Source organism: Ischnura elegans, chromosome 6 (genome assembly GCF_921293095.1).
Source record: "Ischnura elegans chromosome 6, ioIscEleg1.1, whole genome shotgun sequence".
Taxonomy (NCBI): domain Eukaryota; kingdom Metazoa; phylum Arthropoda; class Insecta; order Odonata; family Coenagrionidae; genus Ischnura; species Ischnura elegans.
The window spans coordinates 2,691,974-2,714,909 of NC_060251.1; the positions used below are offsets into that span (position 1 = coordinate 2,691,974).

Consider the following 22,936-nt stretch of genomic DNA (forward strand, 5'->3'; position numbering starts at 1 on the left):
TTTGCCGCCCGGGGCCAGTGCCCCCTTTGTCCCATAAGCTGAGGGCCCTTGTGCTCAGATTACGATTGTTCCAGGGATCTTTGGAACCATGGTGCATTCACACTGTAATGGTAAAACCTGTGCTGCCCTCCAGTGCTGTAATCTAATGACGGTTAGCAAATCTGCTGAGATATGTAGGGTTAAGATAATTCTGTGGTACTCAACGTGTATTTTGCGTATAATTTTTCTTCAGCCCATATTCTTCCTTACTGGGACAACAATGAAAAAAATGGAGCGATGGGTGCTTCACCAACTTTTCGTCTTTCTTTTTTCGCTTCCGCAGCACCCAGCCATCGTAACCTGGCAACGTTCGGAACTACGTGTACTATTGTCCGCACATGCATTCAAATCGTAATCTTAACGGGACATTGGCGATTGCCGAACAGCCGACCTGGCCAGACCGTCCCTGGCGAGAATTATCGAAGATGGGTTCGATATCTATCGAATGAGATTAGAGGCGAAAGGGAAAGTGAGCACTTTCATTGGGAAAGCGAATGTGATAAGTAGGAGGGGTTGTGGCTGACGATAGGCTGGAATGAGAATGCTGGAGGATGAGGTTTCCATGGTGATGGAGCCATAGGGATGCTGCGGAGAAGAGAAAAAAATAAGGAGGAGACGAAAGGAAAGGTACACCGTCAATTATAGTTGTACGATACGCTGTTTCGCTTTCATTATTTTCGCGACAGACACTCAGAACGCCATTAAATATGGGTTCCAGGCACGCTAATGACAGGTTGTGGCGCCGAAATGCACCAGGAAAGATTCTTTACAAAATTACCGATGAAGACTTCGCAATAGTTTTGGTTCCACGATTCCGGATGCAATTAAACAATTACGGTTTCGCACGTGAAGTTGAAGCATAATAACTCCTCAAAAGGACGCGTCAATTCCGCTCGACCGGTTCCATTTCCTCTTGCTTTCGAGCGTAATGCTCGTTTTAAACTTGTGCTATCACTGACGCCGTTTTACACGGGGGAACTTGCACACTCTGACGTGTGTACGAAGACGCAGTCTAAATTTCATCGTGTGATGCGAGAATACATGAACGTATGATGGAAAAATAGCCCGTTTTAATTTAATCTACACCATCGACATATAAGTTAGGGTGGTGCGAAAAAACTCAAGTTACAAATTCAGTGTCGCTATAGCGCGGAAAAGTTGCGATACGTTTGTACAAGAAAAACAAAATAAGAATTACTAAAATCGGACGTCATCTTCCGATCCCGCAAAGCACCTGAAAAAATGACAAAAATGAAAAAAATTGTTTTTTTCTCCCTTGTAAAAAAGTAAGATAAACTTCAACTTTTTTTAACGCTCAAGCTAAAAATGATTACAAATAGAATAGGTTATTATTAATATTAATATATGAATGGTTTTGAACAGTTACATCCGATCGCGCAAGATCATTAAAAATGTATGATTGAAAAACCAAATATTGCAAATTAGCCGATTTTTCAGAGTTGTGTAATAATTACTTAAGGTAATATTTTAGTCTAAAATACATGTTTGATTATGCAGCTCTTTCTTTGTTAAGATATGATTTAATAATATTTATACACCCCAGAACTCGCCGCGGGGAGGTGGCCTTACTTCGGGTTCCACCCACTCCCTTCCCTTAATCCAACCAATGAGAGTTAGTGATACTTACAATATTTACATTTTTTGTCCTACTTTAAACTTTTAGTTTTTGAACACCACTTTGTACTACGATTTGGTGGGAAGTCTGACATAATGGACCTTGATTTGAATATAGCCCTAATAAATCCATCTCTGGATCGGTAAACACAAAGCTTAAGGGATGCCTCTGTTACCAATTTCATTCACGGCTCCACTGCTTGCGTGTAGCATGGGAATTTTTTAATATCCCAATCTGGTTTATCGCCTGATTCAATGAAGGAAGCTATTTCTTCATGGGTAATTCTCCGAAGAAGAGTTGGAGTACATAGTTTTACTACATTCCAGTCAATCAATTCTATATAGTCTGTTACTTTGAAGTTAGTAGTATGAGTTGCTAGTAGGAGTAATTAAGTCTCCGTTAGGTTTAATACTCATTTTAGCCCATGCTCTCTAATGTGCCTTCTGTAATCAAAAACCATCGCCATCAATACGTTCTCTGGGTGAGCAAAGTAAGAGTTCCGTTCAATAACCGGGAAAACTACTTTATTTTAATCTTCAGCCATGTATCGAGAGATTTATATTGCTCTGAACTCACGAACAGGCATGTAAGATTTAAAATAAAAGTAACTATGTCTTTAAAATCATCTGAAGGGTTTTCGGTACTTACGGAGTCGGAGAACTCGATTTACATAGGTAAGCCATCTAGCATGTGAAATAGACCCAGGATCACGGCTTGCAAAGTCATTTGGAAAGTCACCAAGTGTGATTGCTTGACTTATGTGAATAAGGTATCTTTGTCCCTTGCTAAAAATTTATCCATCCACTAGTAGAATTTCTCATTCAATTTTTAGGAAATGCAGTATCGGAAGCTTTCCATAACCATTCAGTTTATGTCCGAATTCCCACTTAAAGATTTTTGGCCAGTTAATTCACCATCCAAATACTGAAAAAGATGACGGAAAAGTAATTCAATGAAATGAAGTCAACAAACTGCCAACTGCAGTGGATGTCCAATGTGTTTTACGATCTCTCTTTTAGTGCCATTTTTCCATCCAATGTTGGTGTTCGTACCATCACAGCAAACTAAATCTAAGTACTTTAACGATATTCCTTGATTAGAGGAATTAGATAATATGGAGACCAAATGTCTTCAGTAGACCCGGAGCTTAGAGAAACATGACTTACGTACACAGAGGACGGTTCTATTATTAGAGAATGGTGTTCCTCTTTAACTGTCCAACGGTACTCCTTCGATTGAATAATTTCTATTACTAGGTAATCGTCTATCCTTCCTCCAAAGTATAACCCATGTAGTTCACCTAAATCAAGATGGATTTGCTGTAAATCGCTTATAGTAGTTCTCCTTTCCCTTCTAATTTCACATCAGTCAATGAACTTAGAAGTATCTCCTTCAGTTATAACACTAATGTCTTCGAGTGCACTTGATGCTATAACAGTAGCTGCACGGCGCAATCACAATGCAAAGCTGTACTTTGTAATTTTACCCTCATTTGTCATGGAGATGAATTTTTCTTGGTAGTACTAGACATGTAATCTTCATAGTCATCAAATTGCTCCTTGATTGCTGAACTTTGCGTGGCGTCATTTAAAACCTTAACATCTTCACTCTCGATTTCAACAGGTTTAACATGCTGCCTTTCTAAAGCGCAATTTTGTCTCTTTTTGATCTGCTGGACTATCTAAAAATTCACTAAAATTTGCCTTAACTTATTATTACACAACTCTGAAAAATCGGCTAATTTGCAATATTTATACATTTTTAATGATCTTGCGCGATCGGATATAACTGTTCAAAACCATCCATATATTAATATTAATAATAACCTATACTGTTTGTAATCATTTTTAGCTAGAGCGTTAAAAAGTTTAAGTTTATCTTATTTTTTTTACAAGGAAAAAAAAACAATTTTTTTCATTTTTGTCATTTTTTACGTACGTGTTATACCGAAAGCCGCCCAAAAAGACGTGTGGCAGGGGGTGTTAGGACACCAGCCATTTGTTCATAAAAAGGAAATGCTCTAACGAAATTACTATTAGCATTTATTTAAGTCCTTAATGGTTCGGGGCTAAAAATAATTCCCATTTCGTCCGTACATTTGCGCAATTTCACGCCATAATGAGAAATAAATGCTGTTCTAACTCGCGCAATTGTGTTGCCTTGCCTCGTGTCGAACGACATTTATGGAGATTTCATTCAGGCTTAATAAAATGGAATTATAAAATATTGTAAATGAAAACTCACCAGTAATATGATAAGATACGTAGTACATCTGACGATAACACAAAATGTATTGACGCAGGTTGTGTGAACAAAACTGTTTGTGGATAATTGCTATAGCAAATTTTAATTTACTCAAGCATTCATCTTAATTTTTTTATCTCTAGCTCTTGTCAACTTTTGCTCGTATTTCAAGCTTGAAAATTTTATCCTCGAGAAAATACGGAGGAACCATTTTTAACATTAACTTGAAGCTCAAATAAATTTTGAAAAAAATTAACTCTCTGATCTTTGAAAGTCACAAGAAAACATAAAATGAGACATTTTAAATACTCATTCGTCATCATTTTTTAAAAGAAGTTTGATGGAGATTTTATTCTTCACTCCCTATTTTAGGAGTTCCTCCATAGTCAGTCTTTCCGCATCTGACTTCAAGAGTTGTCGTTGAGGAGTGTCCCACACAGATAGTTATAATTCATCTTTTTAATACTATTGAACTATTGCTCGATTTTCTCTCTGTTCTCTCCGTCTTTTAGATGTGAAATATTTGTATCACTTTCAACGGATTATTTCCTGTTTTTTCTTATAGATTAGAATACTTAAATGCAATTAGGGAACTTACTCCGGTCGCCACACCTTGTAATAACACAGCAGAACAAGAGCTTTGATTGCTTTGATGAAAAAATGGTATATTTTTCGATTTTAAAATTTAGAGTCCGCTGAATTGCCCAACAGATTTGATGGAACCTTTCATTTATTAACATAATCTACACCTACATTCTACCACGCGAGCCGCCGCATTTAGCGTGTGTCGGACAAACAGCCGTTAAAAAAGGTAATGTGCGCACGAGGACCTGCCCAGCATTTATTAAAGTCCTTTATTGTTGGGTGGAAAAAACAAATTCCGACCCCTATCCGTTGGGCAAAAATTTATCTCTTAATTAATCGCGTCTGCCAGACCCGGAGATACAATGAGGTCCTTATATATCGTCCTCCTTGTCGCTCTGTTCTTAATTCAAGGTATGTGGTTCTGGCTCAGGGAATTGCTCAGGGAATGCAAGCCAATCGGGTAATCTCTAGCGGCTCCCAATTCATTTCAAATCTGTGAAACGCCCGTAGCAATTTTTGACGAATTGAGCAGCTTTCCTTTGAATTTTATTCAGTTTATCTTCCTGCACCAGGTCCCATATGCTCGCTGCGTATTCAAGGTGTGGTCGGACGAGAACTATGAAATGGCACATTTCTCTTCTACTTCTTACATTCGAAAATCTTACCGAAACACGCACGCTTGATGAGTCTCAGGGATCTGCCACAAACATCACAGACAGGAGAAGGTTGCCGACCGCCAAGTAATCAAGGCTGTTATCTAGCAAGTTATGCAAATGAAGCATGCACTGCATGCACTTTTAAAGTAAGCTTCGTTGTTGCTTCGTTGCTGCAATTACTATGTCGCTGACAAATCCATTTTCTTGCCTAATTCTTCATACGATAAAAGCATAGCATTCAAATTAGCCAAATAACGTAATAAATATACCGAAGACAAAAAATGAGTTACTTTTTACTTATTTTCCTTACCCATAAGGATGTAAGACGTAAGGATGTAAGATGTAAGGATGTAAGAGGATCATTTAATAAGAATCATGGGGTATGTATGAATTATAAAATTTATCGCATAAAATGGACGGAAATGTGGGAGTTAATATTATAAAAATTATAATATTTGATCGAGTGGTAATGTATTTTAATCATTAAATATATTTATAAATGATTAACATACTATATATATATATATATATATATATATATATATATATATATATATACTAACATACTATATAATAACGCAATAACATAGCAAGCAAATAATAGAGGGAATTGGAGAGCTGCTTAAAGCCAATCTCCGGACTCATGACTCATGTTGATTCTTGTTTTTAGTGAAGAATGTTTAAAAGGACAGGAGGTTATTTTTACTCTTCTTAGTCAAATGGTTAGGTATACGATCTAAGAATCCATAATTGGAACCAAATTTGATATACGCATCCAAAAGAACATTTTTTTGCATGCTTTCGCGTGCGGACAAGGCTTTGGGAGAATTTTGATGGAAATATTACGAAAACCCTCTCTTCTAATTTTTGTTGTATTACATATCATAAAGCAATATGTCGCTATTTAAGCCTTATTTTTCGACACAAAAATAAAACGTAAAAGAAAATGCCGGATTGGCATTATTATCATTACGTTTTGTTATTGGCATTATTATTATACAATTGGAATTAATTTTATTACGTTTTATTTTATTTAAAATTTATTTTTCACACTCTATCAATTGTTATAAACTTAATTTTAACATTGAGAAACATCGTTACTTGGGTAAAACAATAGGGTAGTTTCCTTCATCAAAGAAAACGAAAGGCATTGATTGCGATTCGTTAACCACCATTAGTGTATTCATAATACACAAATTATTTGGTTTTTGAAATACCGGTTTAGACGAATGGCAAGGGTCAAATTTTATCCTCATTTGATATAGGCCAGATTGGTGCCAATGCGATTCCACTCCACGTGACGTCACAGGGACCTAGTTTCTGCACGAGAGGATAGGAGTTATACATCGTCTGAGGTTACCAATGCATGCATGAGGCACAGAGCTCAGGGAAACATGTCTTAATAATCACCTATTAAAACTGCCTAAGGTCGGAAAGTTTTCTTTGTTTGATAAGGTATTAATAATCCTTATTTAAGCCAAGCAGGATGCTAGCAGGGTACTCTGCTACCTGCTAGCATCCTGCGTCGTATTAGCGCTCAGAGCCTCGCCCCAAGGTCACCTCACTTGCGGAAGCGGGAACCAGAACGACGTCACACGGGGTTTTTCCCAGAATTCGTACTTAGCTGTCGCGTTTTCGCGCGCTTGAAATTTTTCACTTTTCATTTAATCGCGAAAAATATATATCGTCATTTAAAAATCTAAAAGCGTGAAATACGTACTCGAGGAGCAATAATCTTTCGATTTAGGCAATAAAAAATTATAGGAAACCACCCTATTGTGGACCGTAATTGGCTTAGGACACAACAGTCTGCTGGCTTAACTTTTCGGCACCCAATTGAAAATGGAAGGCGAAAAGGATGGGGAATTAGAGGGGGGCAGAGGGAAAAGGGGGGGGGTCATTTTGACGCCTTACCTGTCTAGAACGACATCCCTATCCCTTGACCTTATTCATCCTACTATAAAATTCCATTACTGTTTTATAATTTAAAGTGAACAGTGTATGTTTACATTATGTAAAAGTAAAGAATATTTTGTTATTCCACATAAATATTTATTATTCGACAATTGGTTTTGAAGTGGCACGTCATCGTCTGGAAAAAATATTTTTAATCCAAATTAATAGTTGCAAACTTAATATATCCAGATGACGACGTGTCCCGTCGAAACCTTGATCGTAGGTACATTGAATATTCGTGCGGACAAAGTTTTCTTTACTTTTCATCATGCTAAGTAGATTCCATAAAGTCGCGCCTGAAACAACAAATTAATATTATACTTCAGCGTGTTTCAAAAAAGAATATTCGTATTTCGAATACGTATTTTTATTAAAATTTCAGACTCACGAGTATGAAATTTACACACATATTGAAGAACCTCTCAATTTTAGATTACAGAAGGTCAATCAAGGAGGTTTGAAATATATACTGTAGGGGGCACCACTGGTTTCGAGCGTGGAGCGAAGTGTGGCCGGAATGGGGGTGCTTGGGTAGGATGACGAGCCACGCCCACTTTGATGACCAAAACATTGACAATCCCATAAGGGTCAACGCTTACTATTTGGTGAAATTTTTGGTTATGACTCGTTAATAAACTAAAATAAACTGTGGAACGCACACAGTAAACATTTTTTCTTACTTCATTGGTAGTCTTCGCGAAGTAATGTCTCAAGCATCTTTTCTCAGGGAAAAATTGTTACGAATTACCACGGATACGTTCTACATCCTGCTCAGCTGAAAATAAAATTTTACGAGAGTAACCTAGTCATTTACCTGCACTTATACAGGCATTTAAATTCAATATAGCCGATGGAAATCTAACAATTACAGTAATAGAGTATATTTTCAAGGATATCCTCACCAGTAAAGTGGCTAACAGACACAGAGTCCATACATTAATAGAAGTATCGCGAATGATGAGAAAAACCCGATGATTATCGCTGGCGAAATACTAATGGCTATGGTAGCATTTCTCTTTATTAGAACATATTTTAGCCACCTTAAAAATGTCAGTCGGAGACTGAGTCCAAAAATTGTCAAACTAAGATGGCGGAACTTCGACCACGCCAAAAACTCGGAAACAGCGCCTCCAGGTATTCACAACGTCCTTGCGTTCATTACGTCCTCCATTATCGACACGAGCAATATCACATCGGTACTCAAATTCCTCCCATACTGGGGCAAGCACGTCCTTCGTGACTGATGATATGGCAGTGCGGATCAGTTTTTTCACCTCTTCCAGGTTCTGTGAGAAAGGAATGAATGTACACAAACGTGTGTGTGCTGAGTTAAAAGTGGTTTCTTTAACAAAAACCCCACAGGAAGATGTCACAGTGAGTCAAATCCGGTGATCGTGGAGTCCAGCTGAGACATGCAAAGTCAACAGCTCCTTGACGACGAATCCAACGATTCGGTAGAGCTTCATTCAGATAACAAATGACAGAACGACTTCGTTTTCTTCCACGGATTCATTTTCTTGGTACAACATGTTTCAACCTCAAGAGGTCATTTTCAAGTGCTCGAAACTGGTACTTGAAAATTACCTTGAAACATGTTGTACCAAGAAAATAAATCCGTGGAAGAAAACGAAGTCGTTTTGTCATTTGTGAACTTCAACTTCCACAAAGTTGAGCCGGAAACCATTGGATGTATTTCATTAAGATATTTACGCACTCAGCTACTCCATTGATGGGTCCCCGTCTTCCAATCACCCCCGTCTTCTTGAAAACTGAAGTTGTCTTCATACAGCGTCGGAAACAATCGTGGCGCAACGATCGATGGTCTGGACAAAATAATACTTTGAAATACGCGTATTCTTTTTGAATCGCCCTGTGTATCAATTTATTTTTATATGTCCTGAAAGGAATTTTAGCTGAAACCCAGGAGACAGCTTTTAATTTGGGAACTGCAGCTTTTACAACCCTAGCGATGCAAACTGGACTTTTCGGCACCCAAATGTGAATGGGTGGGGAAGGAGAGGAGGGGGGGGGGATGGGCGCGTCATCTGCCCCTAACAACCGACATAGAATCCAGCCGAAGCAACTCTCTCGCCGGCCACTCAGTGCGGTAGGTAAAGGGGGAAGGGGGGATGGGGGTTGTATCGGAGAGTGTTTGCGGTGTGTGGGGAATGTCGGAAAGGGAGAGCGAAGCGTAAAAAGAGGTTTCTTTCTGGCCGAGGCTATAAAGGACTCGAATCCGCATCCGCGCCACCAACTCAAGTCTCGACCGCTGTATCGCACGCACCGCGCAAAAATCTCTCAGTGATCTCTCTCTGTGTCTTCATAGCCAGTCTGCGGAAAGAAAGCCATTCCAACATGGGTTACGTCCTGGGATTAGTGCTGGTACTCGTATCCTTCGCAACGGCACTGCCCAAGATAGACAAGGGAACCTACAAACTGCGTGAGTACCTCCCTCACATTCATCACCTAATCTACTCCTTCACTTCTGCCGCAGGACATCAACTTTTCGACACCCGATTGCAAATGGAATGCCATTGTGCTTAATATCAATACTACTACGTGAAGATTGACAGCGTCTTCTTGGGTTTCCCACCGCGTTGAGAAAGATGCTGTCAATCGCCACGCAACACCGTGGAAGCCTTGGCAGCAATCACTTCTTAACCTTAATTAAGCGTGGTAAACTTCATTTCAATCGTCAAAACAAGTTTACTTAGGCAGCATAACCAAACATAACGCAATCAAACCTAACATAACCCAACATAACATTACCTTATTTTTGTTCTCCAAGATAAGCATCGATAACTTATTTACCAGATATGATATATTTAATTGGAACAAAACACAGGCCAGTACCACGTAGAAATTTCAATTCAGCGTTGAATCTATGATTTTCCAGTCACTCTCAACTTGCTTTCACCGGGACGATGCCTACATCTTCTCATTAGTTAACTACACAGCTGCCTTTATTACGAAGTTGTTTTTTCTGCTATCTTTCGAAAAAAAGCTTGCATGTACACAAATCAGATTATAAAGAGAAATACTTTTACCGGTCAAATGTATTAATCTATGCATCATGAGCCGAAAACTTTGCTTATCGATCATACTCAATGGCCCTCAGGCTATAATGTCTGAAGGTACGTCCTATCATATTGGCTATTTCTGTCTCCATTCATAAATCGTCTCCTATCTCCATATCTTCTGAACACTTCCTCATTTGTTACATGATCCACCCAACTGATTATAGGTACCTAACCTTATTAAATTAGGAAAACGCGATGGCAACTCCTGTAGCCTTCCACAAAATTTCTTAACCTATTACATACATGGTTTTTAATAGATTCAACCACCGGGTTTACTAATGGTCTTCGATTCTCACGAAAATGGCTGGGATGAACTCAATCAACAACGTTTATTTGTTTGGAGACATGAATTTTAGTCTTCAAATTTCAACAATGAAAATTATCAGGGATATATTTATGATAAAATTGATTTTTCTGAAAGAATTGAAAAAAGTGCACACGAATAGCTGCTACTCTTGTCCTAATCAAACTAAAGCAAACTAAAATTAAAAATGTGAATCGTTGTGAAACGTTTATCTATCGAATAAAATGAAATCGGTCATCTTTAGATGGAATATAGCTTCACGTAAAATAATTTCATGTATGTATGAGTTATGGCATCTACAGGTACTCTTGCCGACTGTGCTCATATCGATGCCGTAAGTTGGCGAATCCGATTCAAAAAATCTCTCAATAACTCAATATGTGCATACGTGAAATTATACGAGCACAGTCGGCAAGAGTACCTGTAGATGCCATAATTTGGCGAAACCGGTTGTGGACTAGATGCTGAAATTCCTGCGAAACACAGTAGATAGTTAAAATCATGGTTTCCTTCCATCGAGTAACCCATGAGACCACAAACGAATCACATGTTAAAAAAAGCTCGAAAATTTCGGGGTAAACTCTCGTCAAATGTTTGCGTGTACCTCATATATTTATATTTGGCCCAATATCTTAAACGAAGTTAATTTGTTTTATCGATGGCCAAGCAGGTAAACGTTGAAAGAGGCTTTAAAAAACTATTTTTAAGTCATGGCCAAACATTGCATTGCATTTCATTGACTTGCATAAAAATTTCAAATTTTCTTGAAGCGAATATTTCATTAGCCCTTCTCTAACGATGCAGGCAAGAAACTAAGTGTTGCAATAAAGGATGTAAGCAAGAAATTAAGCAAATTTGCACAAGTATTGTAGCTTTTTCGAAACACTAGAATTCCCTATTTTTCAAAATAATTTTGATGAGCCACCATTGCTTTAGAAATCATATTTCTACAATTCATAGGAATATATAAAGGAATATATAGGGATATATGAGGAATATATTAAGGAAAAAGAGCTGTTCAGGAAACTTTTTTGAAGCATGTCCAGCTAGCAGTAAGTTTGCTACCAACGTTAATTTACACCTTCGATCCCTCCTATCGCTTATCTCCAATTACTTTCATTTCAATTACTTTTACTTTCAACCCGAAGTGCAAAATAGAATGTTCAGGATTGCTTCAATTGGCCCCGTATATTTCATCTATTTTATTGCTATGATAGGAAGATGCCAAATGTTTAATGCTTTCCATCTCAATCACTCCTTGAGAGAAGACATTTCCACGGTATTCATTCCGTTTTGTTTTGTTTCTTTCTATCAGTACCCCACTTAAGGCAGCAGTCGCAACGATGCGGCATGGAAACCAGGTTAATTCTAGGTTGATGCGAGGCAACTTCTCCCGGCAAGACACGCTATCTTCCATGCAAGGCCTCGCTAAAGAACTTTCCCTTCAACACGCGAAGTCATATCATTGCAGACACAGACTGTCCATTTCAGTGACGCAGCGAGGGGGAGTGGTTTTGGGGGATAAAACCCCCCAACACCCCAGAGCTCAGAGAAATTTTAAGTTTAATCCATTTTACTTAATTGGATTCATATTACTAATAGAATAGTGTAAGGATTAATAAAATATCCCTCAGAAAGCAGTAAAACTCACCATTTTGAAGCATTTATCTTAAAATTCCGCAATTTATTAATCTCGCACCTACCGCTTATCCTGGTGGTTATTCCCAGGATTAATTAAAACATTACATTTTCAATGTAAAAATAAAAGATTCCTTTTCATAAATATTTGAAAGTATAAATACTATAATTACAGCTTCAATGTAATGCTTTAAACTTAAGCTATTCAAATATAATAAAATTAAAATAATTAATAAAAAGTCAAAAAAGATAACAAATAAATCTTAACTAAATTCAATTGAAAAAAGTTGAATTATAATTGAATTTTGACGGAAAAAACGAAATAAACCCTGACCTCCAAAAAATTCACACCATCCCTGATCAAAGCACTTAATTAATCTTCTACCAAGCTTTAAAAAAGTTGGAGATACACCACGAGTTCTAATGTAAGGTATAAATCATATTTTACCGGCAAAAAACGTTAATAAAAGTCAATTTATTGTTAATGAGTTTTCATCATAAGATATTAAAGTTAAAGTGTATCCTATGAAAGCTCCTACCAGAGTTACTGAAAAAGCTAAAATTTTAAGAAAGAAAGGTAAACAAATTATATAAGGTGTAGGAAAAATTATCCCCACACACCCAGGTATTAGTTGCAACTAAACCCCCCCACCCCCCAGCCTTAATTCCTAGCTGCGCCCCTTGTCCATTTTGTCCATTCACGACTACTTTCCAAATCACCAAAACAAAAGACATGAGGTTCACAATCAATCTTACCCCAAACTATGGAGGAAAAACATGAAAACACGCTCAAATCGCGCAAGTCAATGGTTGCATTTGGATAAAAAACGCGATATTAATTTCAATAAAGTCACACCAGTAGAAAATCACTTGCTGTTAAAAGATATTAGTATTAAGTAAATTGAAGCAAGGATTCAACTGCTTCATGAAGATATTGATTGAGTCTAAAAACTTCAAAAAATAAAAAAATGACAATAAATGACTACATGGGCCTTTCATGTTCCATAATTATAATCTTTGATTCCTCACATATTATTCATAAGCATTGAAGATCTATTATAAACCGCTAAATGGGTAATAAAAATTAGAAATTTATAATAATGAAAATGCCTTTACCCCATACAACAATAAAAGCTGTAGCTTTTTGGAATACAATCTTTACCCATGAGACGCTCCTATTCCATCTAGAAAAGTGCCATTTGCTGCCATATCTTAGTCCATATCTTCGCATGCAGTAAAACGAAAGGCATATTCCGAAGACCATTCGATAAATTGCGTGGATGACCGCAATAGAAATTGGGATCGAGTACTCTATAAAAAAGTCGGCCATTCAAGAAAATAAGTTTCGCCGTCTATTAAGGCGGCGGATGTTTTGTAGTAAGTAAATAAGAGGATAAAGTATTCAAAAGACTTTTCTGCAAGAGGATCTGTTTGATGGGCTACATTTCATGTTGATTAATTACTCCTGCAAAGCATTTCGTCTTCCAATAAAACGGGCCATATGTTTCTCATGGCTTCCAAAGGCAAATAGCGAATCAAGACCTTGCAAGGTTGGCAACAAGAAGAAAAACACCGAAAAGACGTCGTCTTGAAGATGACCTTGGGATGGCTAAATGTCACCAGGCGAGATGAAGCAAACATTTTAAGGTTGGAAATATATCCAAGGGACTTGATTTGTTACAACACGCGCTGCGGAATTGGATAATCTTCAAATGCTTTATAATAGACGGTGAAAAAACAGGAAAAAACGTGGAATTCATATTGTTTGCTCTCCATGGAAGCGAAGCTTGGATGTTGACAGCAGCAGAGAAGTCAAGAGTGGAGCATTCGAAATGTGGTGCTACCGCAGAATGATGAAGATAAAATGGATCGACCGTGTAAGAGACGAGGAAGTGCTGAGAAGAGTGGGAGAAAAGAGAAGCCTCTTAAAAACCTTTAGGAGAAGACGGGACGACTTAGTTGGCTACATAATGAGACATGACAGCCTCATGAAGACAATCGTAGAAGAACAGGCGGAAGGGAAGAATGGCAAGGGTAGGCCTCGAATGAGTCACATAGGAGAGATTATAAAGGATGAAGAAGAGAAGAAATATGCCACCATGAAAAGGCTAGTGGATATAGTTTTCACTAAAATCAATAATTAATCATGCGGAGTGGAGGAAATGGTGTCACGAATTTTAAAGCCTTGATAACTTATGCCAGTAGGAATCAAAATCACCAATGATGTTTAGTTTGAAGACGCACCATTTTAAACTACTGAAACTTTGAGCCAAGCTCCCCGATCGGCCGCAGGTTAGCCCTGTTGCCGGTTGCCTTGGATACATCGCGATACCCGGCATGCAAAGCATTCGGAGACATGAGTTGTCCAGAGTATCCGGCAACAGGGCAAACTCGCGGCCAATCCGAACGCTTGGCTCAAAGTTTCTGCAGTTTAAATATGGTGCATTTTCAACCTTAAACTTCGTTAGTAATTTTGGTTCTTACTGCCATCAACTATCCTCTAACGATTTGATCGTTGGATCATTCTTCCTCATAGAATGATCCTCTAAAGTCGTTAGAACATTAATAGCTTTGCTTGGTTTCGCTTTTCAGTGGGCCTTCTTCGCTTCTATAGCGTTGAGATGTTTTTCCCCATCCCGTTCCTTCCGCTCCTATCCTCTCCCAGAGGCGTAGTCGGGCTCCTATCGCGGCGGCGCCTCTTTCCTTTTCCCTCCCTCTCCAGCCCCTCCCCGGGTGTTCGAGCCTATAAGCCACTGGCTTGGTTCCCGGCCCCGGTGCGTTGCATCCTTCGAAGGGTTCGCCCAGAACCCTCATACTTTCTGCCATCAACTATACAGGGTTAAAATTTCGAGACACAATTTTTCTCCACCTTGTGTATTTTCAAATAAAAAGTCTCGATTACAAGTTTTTTTTTTTTTAAATCCTTCCGACCAGTCCCAAGTTTGCCACATTTGTTTAAGTAGGGTGATATTTTTTGGGACAGGCCGTCGTTCGCAGATGAATTTTCCTACCATCAACTAACATCTTCTAAGTAGGCAAACCAGATCATCCCCCACTCCACATCACGGCCATCGGCATTCCGAGGTAAAAAAAAATCCATGTCCTCCACCCACCCGTTTCACCTTATTTACACTCCAAACGCCATGAAGCCACAACCTGGCTCGACTCACACACGCAAATTACTTTCTCTTAGGACGTGAAGATTTCTATCACCGGGTAATGTCCTCCATATCGATGGTTAAGTTCTAACAACACGTATGCCAAAATTTGGCCGGTCTGACCTAGGTATCTTAAACAAAGTGTATTAGCATTAAAAAATAGAATTCAAGGAAAAAATCACTTTGCTGGCAAATGTATGCTTCTTTTTCAGTTTTTGAATTTTTTGGTTTTTAATTTTAGCGTACTATTAGATAAAATTAATCGTTTTTTTTTGCTCTCCTGAAAAGTTGATATTTTTGAGATACGTGTTGTAAGAACTTAGCCATCGATATATCCTTCAGACGCTTACAATTAGATGTGAACCAACAATGGGACAGCGTATCCTATATAAGATCGGGACGAGATCTCATTCTCTAAGAAACGCTCCCAGCAGGAGGAGTGAAACGTTAAGCGAAAAATGTTTACAACGCAGCATTTCCGAAAGGAACTTACATTATTCAGCGGAGAGGTTTTCCGGGTTTTACACCGCGTGTGATCACCTGTGTTAGATGACAGTTTCGCCAGCATTGCTGCTGGCTTCTTCAGAGACCTGACTTCAGAGACCCGAAAAAAGCCAGCTGAAATGCAGACCTCTCTGCTAATCACAATTATTTGAATCCATTCGTTTGAATCCAATGATTTGAAAACGGAGTGAGCAACAGGGTGGTTTCCTTTTATTTTTTTACTGCCTAAATCGAAAGATTATTACTCCTTGAGTACGCATTTCACGCTTTTAGATTTTTAAATGACGATACCTATTTTTCATGATTAAATGAAAAGTGAAAATTTTCAAGTGCGCGAAAACGCGACGGCTAAGTATGAGTGTTTGGAAAATCTTGTGTGACGTCATTCTGGTTCCCGCTGTCGCCGTGTGAGTTGACCTTGGGGCGAGGCTTTGAGCGCTGATACGATGCAGGCTGCTAGCAGGTAGCGGAGTACCCTGCTAGCAGATAGTGCTTGGCTTAAAGAAGGATTATTTATAGCTTATCAAATGAAGAAAACTTTTCGACCATATAGGCAGTTTTAATAGGTGATTATTAAGACATGTTTCCCTGACCTATGTGCCTCATGCATGCATTGGTAATCTCAGACGATTTAAAACTCCTATCTACTCGTATAAAAACTAGGTACCTGTGACGTCACGTGGAGTGGCATCGCATGGCCGTCAATCTGGCCTTTTTCAAATGTGTTTTAAATTGACCAATGCCATTCGTCTGAACTGGGATTAATAAATCCAAATAATTTGTAAATTATGAATACACTAATGGTGGGTAACGAATCGCAATCAATGCCTTTCGTTTTCTTTGATGAAGGAAACTACCCTATTATGGATAGATCAAAAACATTCTTAGCCTATACAATTTTTAATCCTACTAACTATTTTAGGCTGCGCGGATTGTTTCAGCTACTACGAAAAATGTTTCCAATACGAAAAAATAATTCGTTTTAGTTATTATTTTTTAAAAGCAAAATCGTAAATCATTTGTAGGTATTAGAATAATATGCTGGTAATTACATCGGTTTTTGGTTGATGAATCCCTGACAATAGAATCCAATGCAATTTGGATTCCTGAGTCTGCGAAGACTATGGGCGAGTCGCACATGGAAACGTCGGATGGAGAAATGGAGCACCTTACTCGATGTGAAACACTAAAACTCTTCACTGCATTACTTCGCCGGAAAAAAATAGATATTACAAGCTTTAGTTACCAGAATTCCAAAATTAAGATTGACTGCTCATAAAATTCGGTATCTGATTATTTTTACTGCATGTTATAATGTTTTCTTGTTACTTTGTTATTTCAGTTTGCTCTGTCGTTAGATCACTGCTTGTTATTAAGCTACGCTTATAACATACGATATTTTTAAAAAGGTCTAAGCTGCGGCTATTTTTTGGCTTGCACGGAAAACGAAAGGCCAACACAATTTCTTGTCTTTCTTCAACCGAGGACGTGACGTTTTGCAACAGCAATGCATAAGTGATTCAATAATTTATGTTTGGGATGAGCTTTGAGCACCTTGTGAAATTACTATCACATGAAATGAAAACAACGTCAAATCACAAATAGCTGAATTAAATATCAAAAAGCTATTTAGGTTTATTTTTACTAAGTAAGACATTAGTTCGTAGGAAAATAAAATTTTATAAAATTTCGTTGCTTCTTTCAAGGCTAATATATTTCAACACGTAAAATAAAAAGACGATTCCATTACAATCCGTTTTTTATAAAAAATGCCCTTAAAAGGCCGATTACACACCAAAAAGAGGTTACGCTTTCAGATGCAAGTGATACGATAGGCATCATACGTGTCGACGAATATCATAATGTGTTAATTAAGAATGACTTCTCATAAACTTCGGTTTCTGTTTATTTTTTACTGCCTTTTGCCATGTTTTATTTGCTAATTTGTTATTCTAATTTTTTCGCTTATTCGATTACTACTTGTTACTCGGTCTCGACCATAATATCCGAGTACCTTTTTTAAAGGGTTAAGTTACGATTATTTCTTGACTTACATAAAAAAGCGAAAGGTTATAATGCTCTTTCTTGTCTTTTTTCAGCCGAGTACATGAAGTTTTGCAAGAGGTCTGATCCCTCGATGGACAAGTGCTTGAAAGATACCATACAGTACCTGATTCCTAAGTTCTCCAATGGTGAGTACACTTATCCTGGAAGTATAACTCTTGAAAGAGCTACTTCGTAATTCTCAAATGAAGTCACTCTGTGAGACTCTGGGTCTTCTTGAGAGTCGCAGCATGGAGTGGTTGAGTGGTTGAACATTAGTGGTTGAACTCACAGAGCATTGCTGCGTTGTGGGGTGGGGTTCTTGGAAGGTTTGCGTTCAGAGTAAGATAGAGGAGATGGCGAAGGCGAGGTCATAGGCGCAAAATTTAGCCAACCTGAAGACCTAGAGGGATAAGTTAGCAACTGTATGAGTGGGCTGCGGAATCTAATAATGCAAACGATAATAATATGATTTATTGTTCTTGGACTTGCCCATTAATAACATAATGAGGCTGTTAACAGAAAAATAGCAAAACTTTATATGGGGAAAATATAGAGATGGGTAGATAAATTATAGCGGAAATAACATACGAATATAAAAGAAGTAGCAACAGAAGTTATTCACTTTCGAGGATTTGTATGGAGCCAAAAATCTTACAATTAGCATAAAAACAGGCAAAGAGACAAAAGCCTTCACATCCTTTGTAACACTGTTCCATATTGGTGCACCGACAACAAAGGAAGATATTTTCATAAGTGACCGTTCTGTTTTTGAGGATGATGTGAAAATCAGGAGCCATTCCAGCCAGATTGCTGGACTTATTATTTCTGACAGAAAAAAATTGCTTCAGATATTCTTGAACATTCAGGTAATACTTGCTAATTTTTGAAAAGATAGTAAAGTAAACGATGACAAGATTCCTACAAGTAAGTCATACATTAGTTTCTTTGAATGTTACAACTTGCATGATACATAATAATCTCATATTTTTAAACAAAACCTGGTAATATTTTACATTTTATTTTGTTTATGTAACTTCTAATGAAATATGTGAATAAAACAAATAAGTTTTATTTCACAGAACACCGTGCTGCATTTTTCTATTATATTCCTACATATGAGTGCTTTACCATTGATATAAGGTCAGAGAAATTAAAATGGACAGTTGGTTAAATAATTTTCAATCAAAGTTACACTTTTAACTTCCCTGGGGGTTTGTATTGACATTAAAACATATCTATGAACTCTATTGTCAAGAATTCTACTATTGCAAATTAGTAAATACACTAAATGAAGAAAGATCTGAGGTTTTCCCGGCGTATGCTGTTGTTGAAGTTTATTCGGGATTACCACCGGATAAGGTTCTCCATCTCTGCCGACGTTTCGATGCCAGTCATGACGTTTCGATGTCAAGCCCTGATGACGATGGACGACTCGGCCATCGAAACGTCGGCAGAGATGGAGAACCTTATCCGGTGGCAATCCCGAATAAACTTCAACAACACTAAATGAAGACGATTTAGGACGCACACTTCGTTAACCCATTCTACCTCTGTTTCACATGCCGCAAAAATACTTATTACCTACATGCAGCATATAAGGCTAAAACAGGGCGAGAAACTTAAGGGGGAAAAGTAAATATTTGTGAGTGGAAACTTCATAATTACCAAGATCACGGTTAGAAAAGTATATATGCTTTGAGAGATATCTTCTTGGATTCTCCTTGAATCTACACGTATATTTACACGACAAATGAAGTACTAGCCCTCGAGATTTTTCGGGACAGAGAGAAATTCGTAATTATACTGATTCCATCACCTTGTATTCAATGCTACATCGCCGTAAGACATCACTGAATAGAGGAGGCACACGATGAGCTAATGATGGTGGAAAAATTGTTTGAAAGGAATTTAAATAACAAATTATTTCTTTGTAAACAAAATAAGTCACCCTTGGTAATCGTTCCTGAAGTCTCACAAGGGACACCGAGAAGTGAGCTGAAAATTGCAGTGGCTACACTTGGGTAAGGAGAAAGTGGGATTAATTCACTCGTGAATGCCACAAAATGACTTATTGCCCAAGGGTCACGGAAATTCGGTCAAGTGGTGAATGCACGAACCCTTATTCCTAGTGCGGTAGCAGATAATTTTGCGCGGCGTAAAATAATTCTCCGATTCCGAAACCAAAACGATCACGGTTCAATAGAATAGGTGGTAATGATTCCCACTTTACTGACTGCCGACCACATCCGTAGAAAAATAATGGAGACCACGCAACACCTATTTTCTTCGCTATAATAGTGTGTTGCGACGCCTTCACGAACAATCTTATATCCCAATCTAATTACGAAGGAAATCGAGGACAACTCTCGCGTCCGAAAAATTAATACTTTCGCGTAATAATGCTAACGCTTAATAACGCGAAAACCGCTGATGGCATCACATTTAGTCGACTAATTGTTTGGAACCGAAAATCAGCCAGGTGAATGATAGCTTCCGTTAATACGAGTTTTTAACAAAACTTACCGGTCATTTTCCCTCATTTATATTACGAGGGGTTCATTCTACCGAAAAATTAACTGCATAATATAATAATTAGTTTAATAACTTAACTTTCTCTGAGAGTTACGGTGTGATTGAAGCTTGGCAACTTTCCCTGCAGTATGGCATGACCAAAAATATTATGTTCCGTTCATACAGGGAGTGGAAAATAACATTAACACGGATTAGTCTGGCAACCGTTAGAGACTCCGAGCCCAGGATTACTTGTGCTTAGGCTTACATTTCTTGTGCAGTTAAGACCAGATATCTTTCAGAACAACACGAAGAGTTTCGTCTTAGAACCATAATACATTTCCAAGATCGACAAAACTATAGAATCAAGAGAGATATTGATATAAATACTTGCAATTTTCCACGATTATAAAAGTTATTACGACCAAGGTGTCGATACTACTACATCACCTTCAAGGCACAAAATTGTTTGTGCCTTGGAGGTGATGTAGTAGCATCGAATACACGTGAGATGTGTATTCAATTTACACAATTTTTAACTGGAGTGGGGGAATTGCGGGAGGAGAGGAGATTGGAAAGGTTGAAGAAGAAAGTGAACGGAATAGAGTGGAATGGGGGGCGATGGTGATAATCTGGAAAAATCTGGGGTGGTGGTGGGGGTTGGAAAGGGAGGAAGGACCGGGAAATGCAGAGTTTTTTTTCGGGGTTAAATATTCCACAGACACATTCAAGCATCCACGTGGCGGTCTTTCTTTTTGGTGGAATTCGGGGGAATTGTTAAAGAGAGATATTTTGCGTAATGGAAAGGAATAGGAATTCGATTTCCCAAAAAAAAAACAAAGGGCCAGAATAAATGCTAGTTGGAACTCAGAAGGTAGAATCTCACGCAACGTGAATCCAGATTTTATTTAGCATTTTAGCACGGGTAAACTGGACTGTTGTTCACGCATCTCCCGTCCCACGTCATCGCGGCGTTAAAGGTAGATGCTGATGTAAATGTACTCCGATGACAATCTTACTGATGGAATGATTTCCTACAGAGGTGGCACCGAGAGAGTGAGAGCCTGTTATTTCCACGAAAATATCAAAGTACAGTTTTCTAATTGTACTTCATCGACTGACGGCTCCAAAATGGCAAGTCCCTCTGAAAATTTCGCTCGAAAATCCGTACCTAATTGTATACGATTGTACTCGACCTATCGAAGGAAAAACGTCAATTACTGCAGTAATTTATACGCTGTTTTGACTAATACACTGATACATGGTGCGTAAAGGCACAGCAATCATGTATGAAATAAAGCTTAGGCTAGTCAGCAGACTATTTTTTTGACTTGTTAATTATTGAATGCAGAATAGAAGTAATATTTCGTAATTAACATTTAAATATCTCCCGGGACGTGTAGTGCAAAAACCTCTTTATCGAAGATAGCTTTGTCGGAGCAATCTACTCCACTCTCATAGCATCAAAAAATTTTTGTAAGTATCCATTTTATTACCTTAGAAAGAACATGATTGAATTTTGCACGATATTTGCACCCTAATTTTGCTGTTTAACATCGATAGATGGTGGCTATGAAGGCAAAAAAAACTTTTAAATTGCACGTGGAAAGAGTATTTTTTGAAACGCAAAGTCGCACTTTCGTAAATCTCCTAAAAGAAATTCGAATACCCCGAGGGTAAAAAAATAGTTGCTACGGGTCAACGCACTGGGGACGAAATGACTTGGAGGACCATGGAGCAGGAATAGGAGAAAGTCACTTTCAAAAGGGCCTAATTTTCAACACAAGGAAATGACAGAGCTGAGTTCGTAAGTTGCGAAATCCGAAAACGTTTACAGGAAAACGATATTTCTAATTACTTCATTTCTGAATTTTTGAGCACGAAATTACAAATTCGGTGTCAATTACAGTAAAATTACTTTATGGAATTCCTATTTTCATAAGTGACCTTTTCCTGTTGAAACTTAACGCTCATCTTAACTGTGAATAAAAATCATAATAAATATACCCCACGTATTCAGCGAAGAGATAGCTGGTATGGTTTCCCACTTTTTTTTACTTGACACCACCGCTTAGCGCTTTACGGTGCGGAAACGTGGAACGCAAATAAAAAAGAGAAATTTTATCAATAATTGCCATTGAGATTTGAAGGACAAGACAAAAGATTTTCTGCAGAAATTTTACAAATCATGGCCTACTAATGTGCTTACCTTCGTTACGCCGTCGTGCGGATTAAATTCGAACTCCACCTACTTCCATGCCATAATCTTTAAAGAAAGACCCACAGCATCGCTTTTCTTGCACTCCAATACAACTTTCCTATCAATAATAAGTTTAAAAATCAAATTCTTCTCCTACGATGAAATTCTACTTCCATCCCGTTTCCATTTTACTTACAAACTAGAGATGGGCAAAAATAATCGATTATACGTAATAATCGATTATTTGCTTTCGATTATTGCGATTATTGAATCGATTATGGACATCCGATTATTTTGCATAATCGATTATTTGAATATGATCGGCGGGAATAAGAAGCGTGCTCACTTGCGAGAAACGAGAGCGAGCATATATTTTTCA

General features: G+C 38.0%; 2 protein-coding genes across 3 annotated transcripts in view; one reads left to right on the forward strand and one right to left on the reverse strand.

Annotated features, from left to right (window-relative positions):
• LOC124160407 (E3 ubiquitin-protein ligase RNF13-like) overlaps positions 1–22,936 on the reverse strand; it is a 219,007-nt gene that overhangs the window by 125,519 nt on the left and 70,552 nt on the right. The window lies entirely within an intron of this gene.
• The window catches only part of LOC124160409, a 39,121-nt gene continuing 25,523 nt past the window's right edge, over positions 9,339–22,936 (forward strand). The window contains exons 1-2 of the mRNA XM_046536255.1: positions 9,339–9,556; positions 17,900–17,992. Coding sequence (XP_046392211.1) covers positions 9,472–9,556; positions 17,900–17,992 — 178 coding nt within the window. The 5' untranslated portion in view covers positions 9,339–9,471. The remainder of the gene's footprint in view (positions 9,557–17,899; positions 17,993–22,936) is intronic.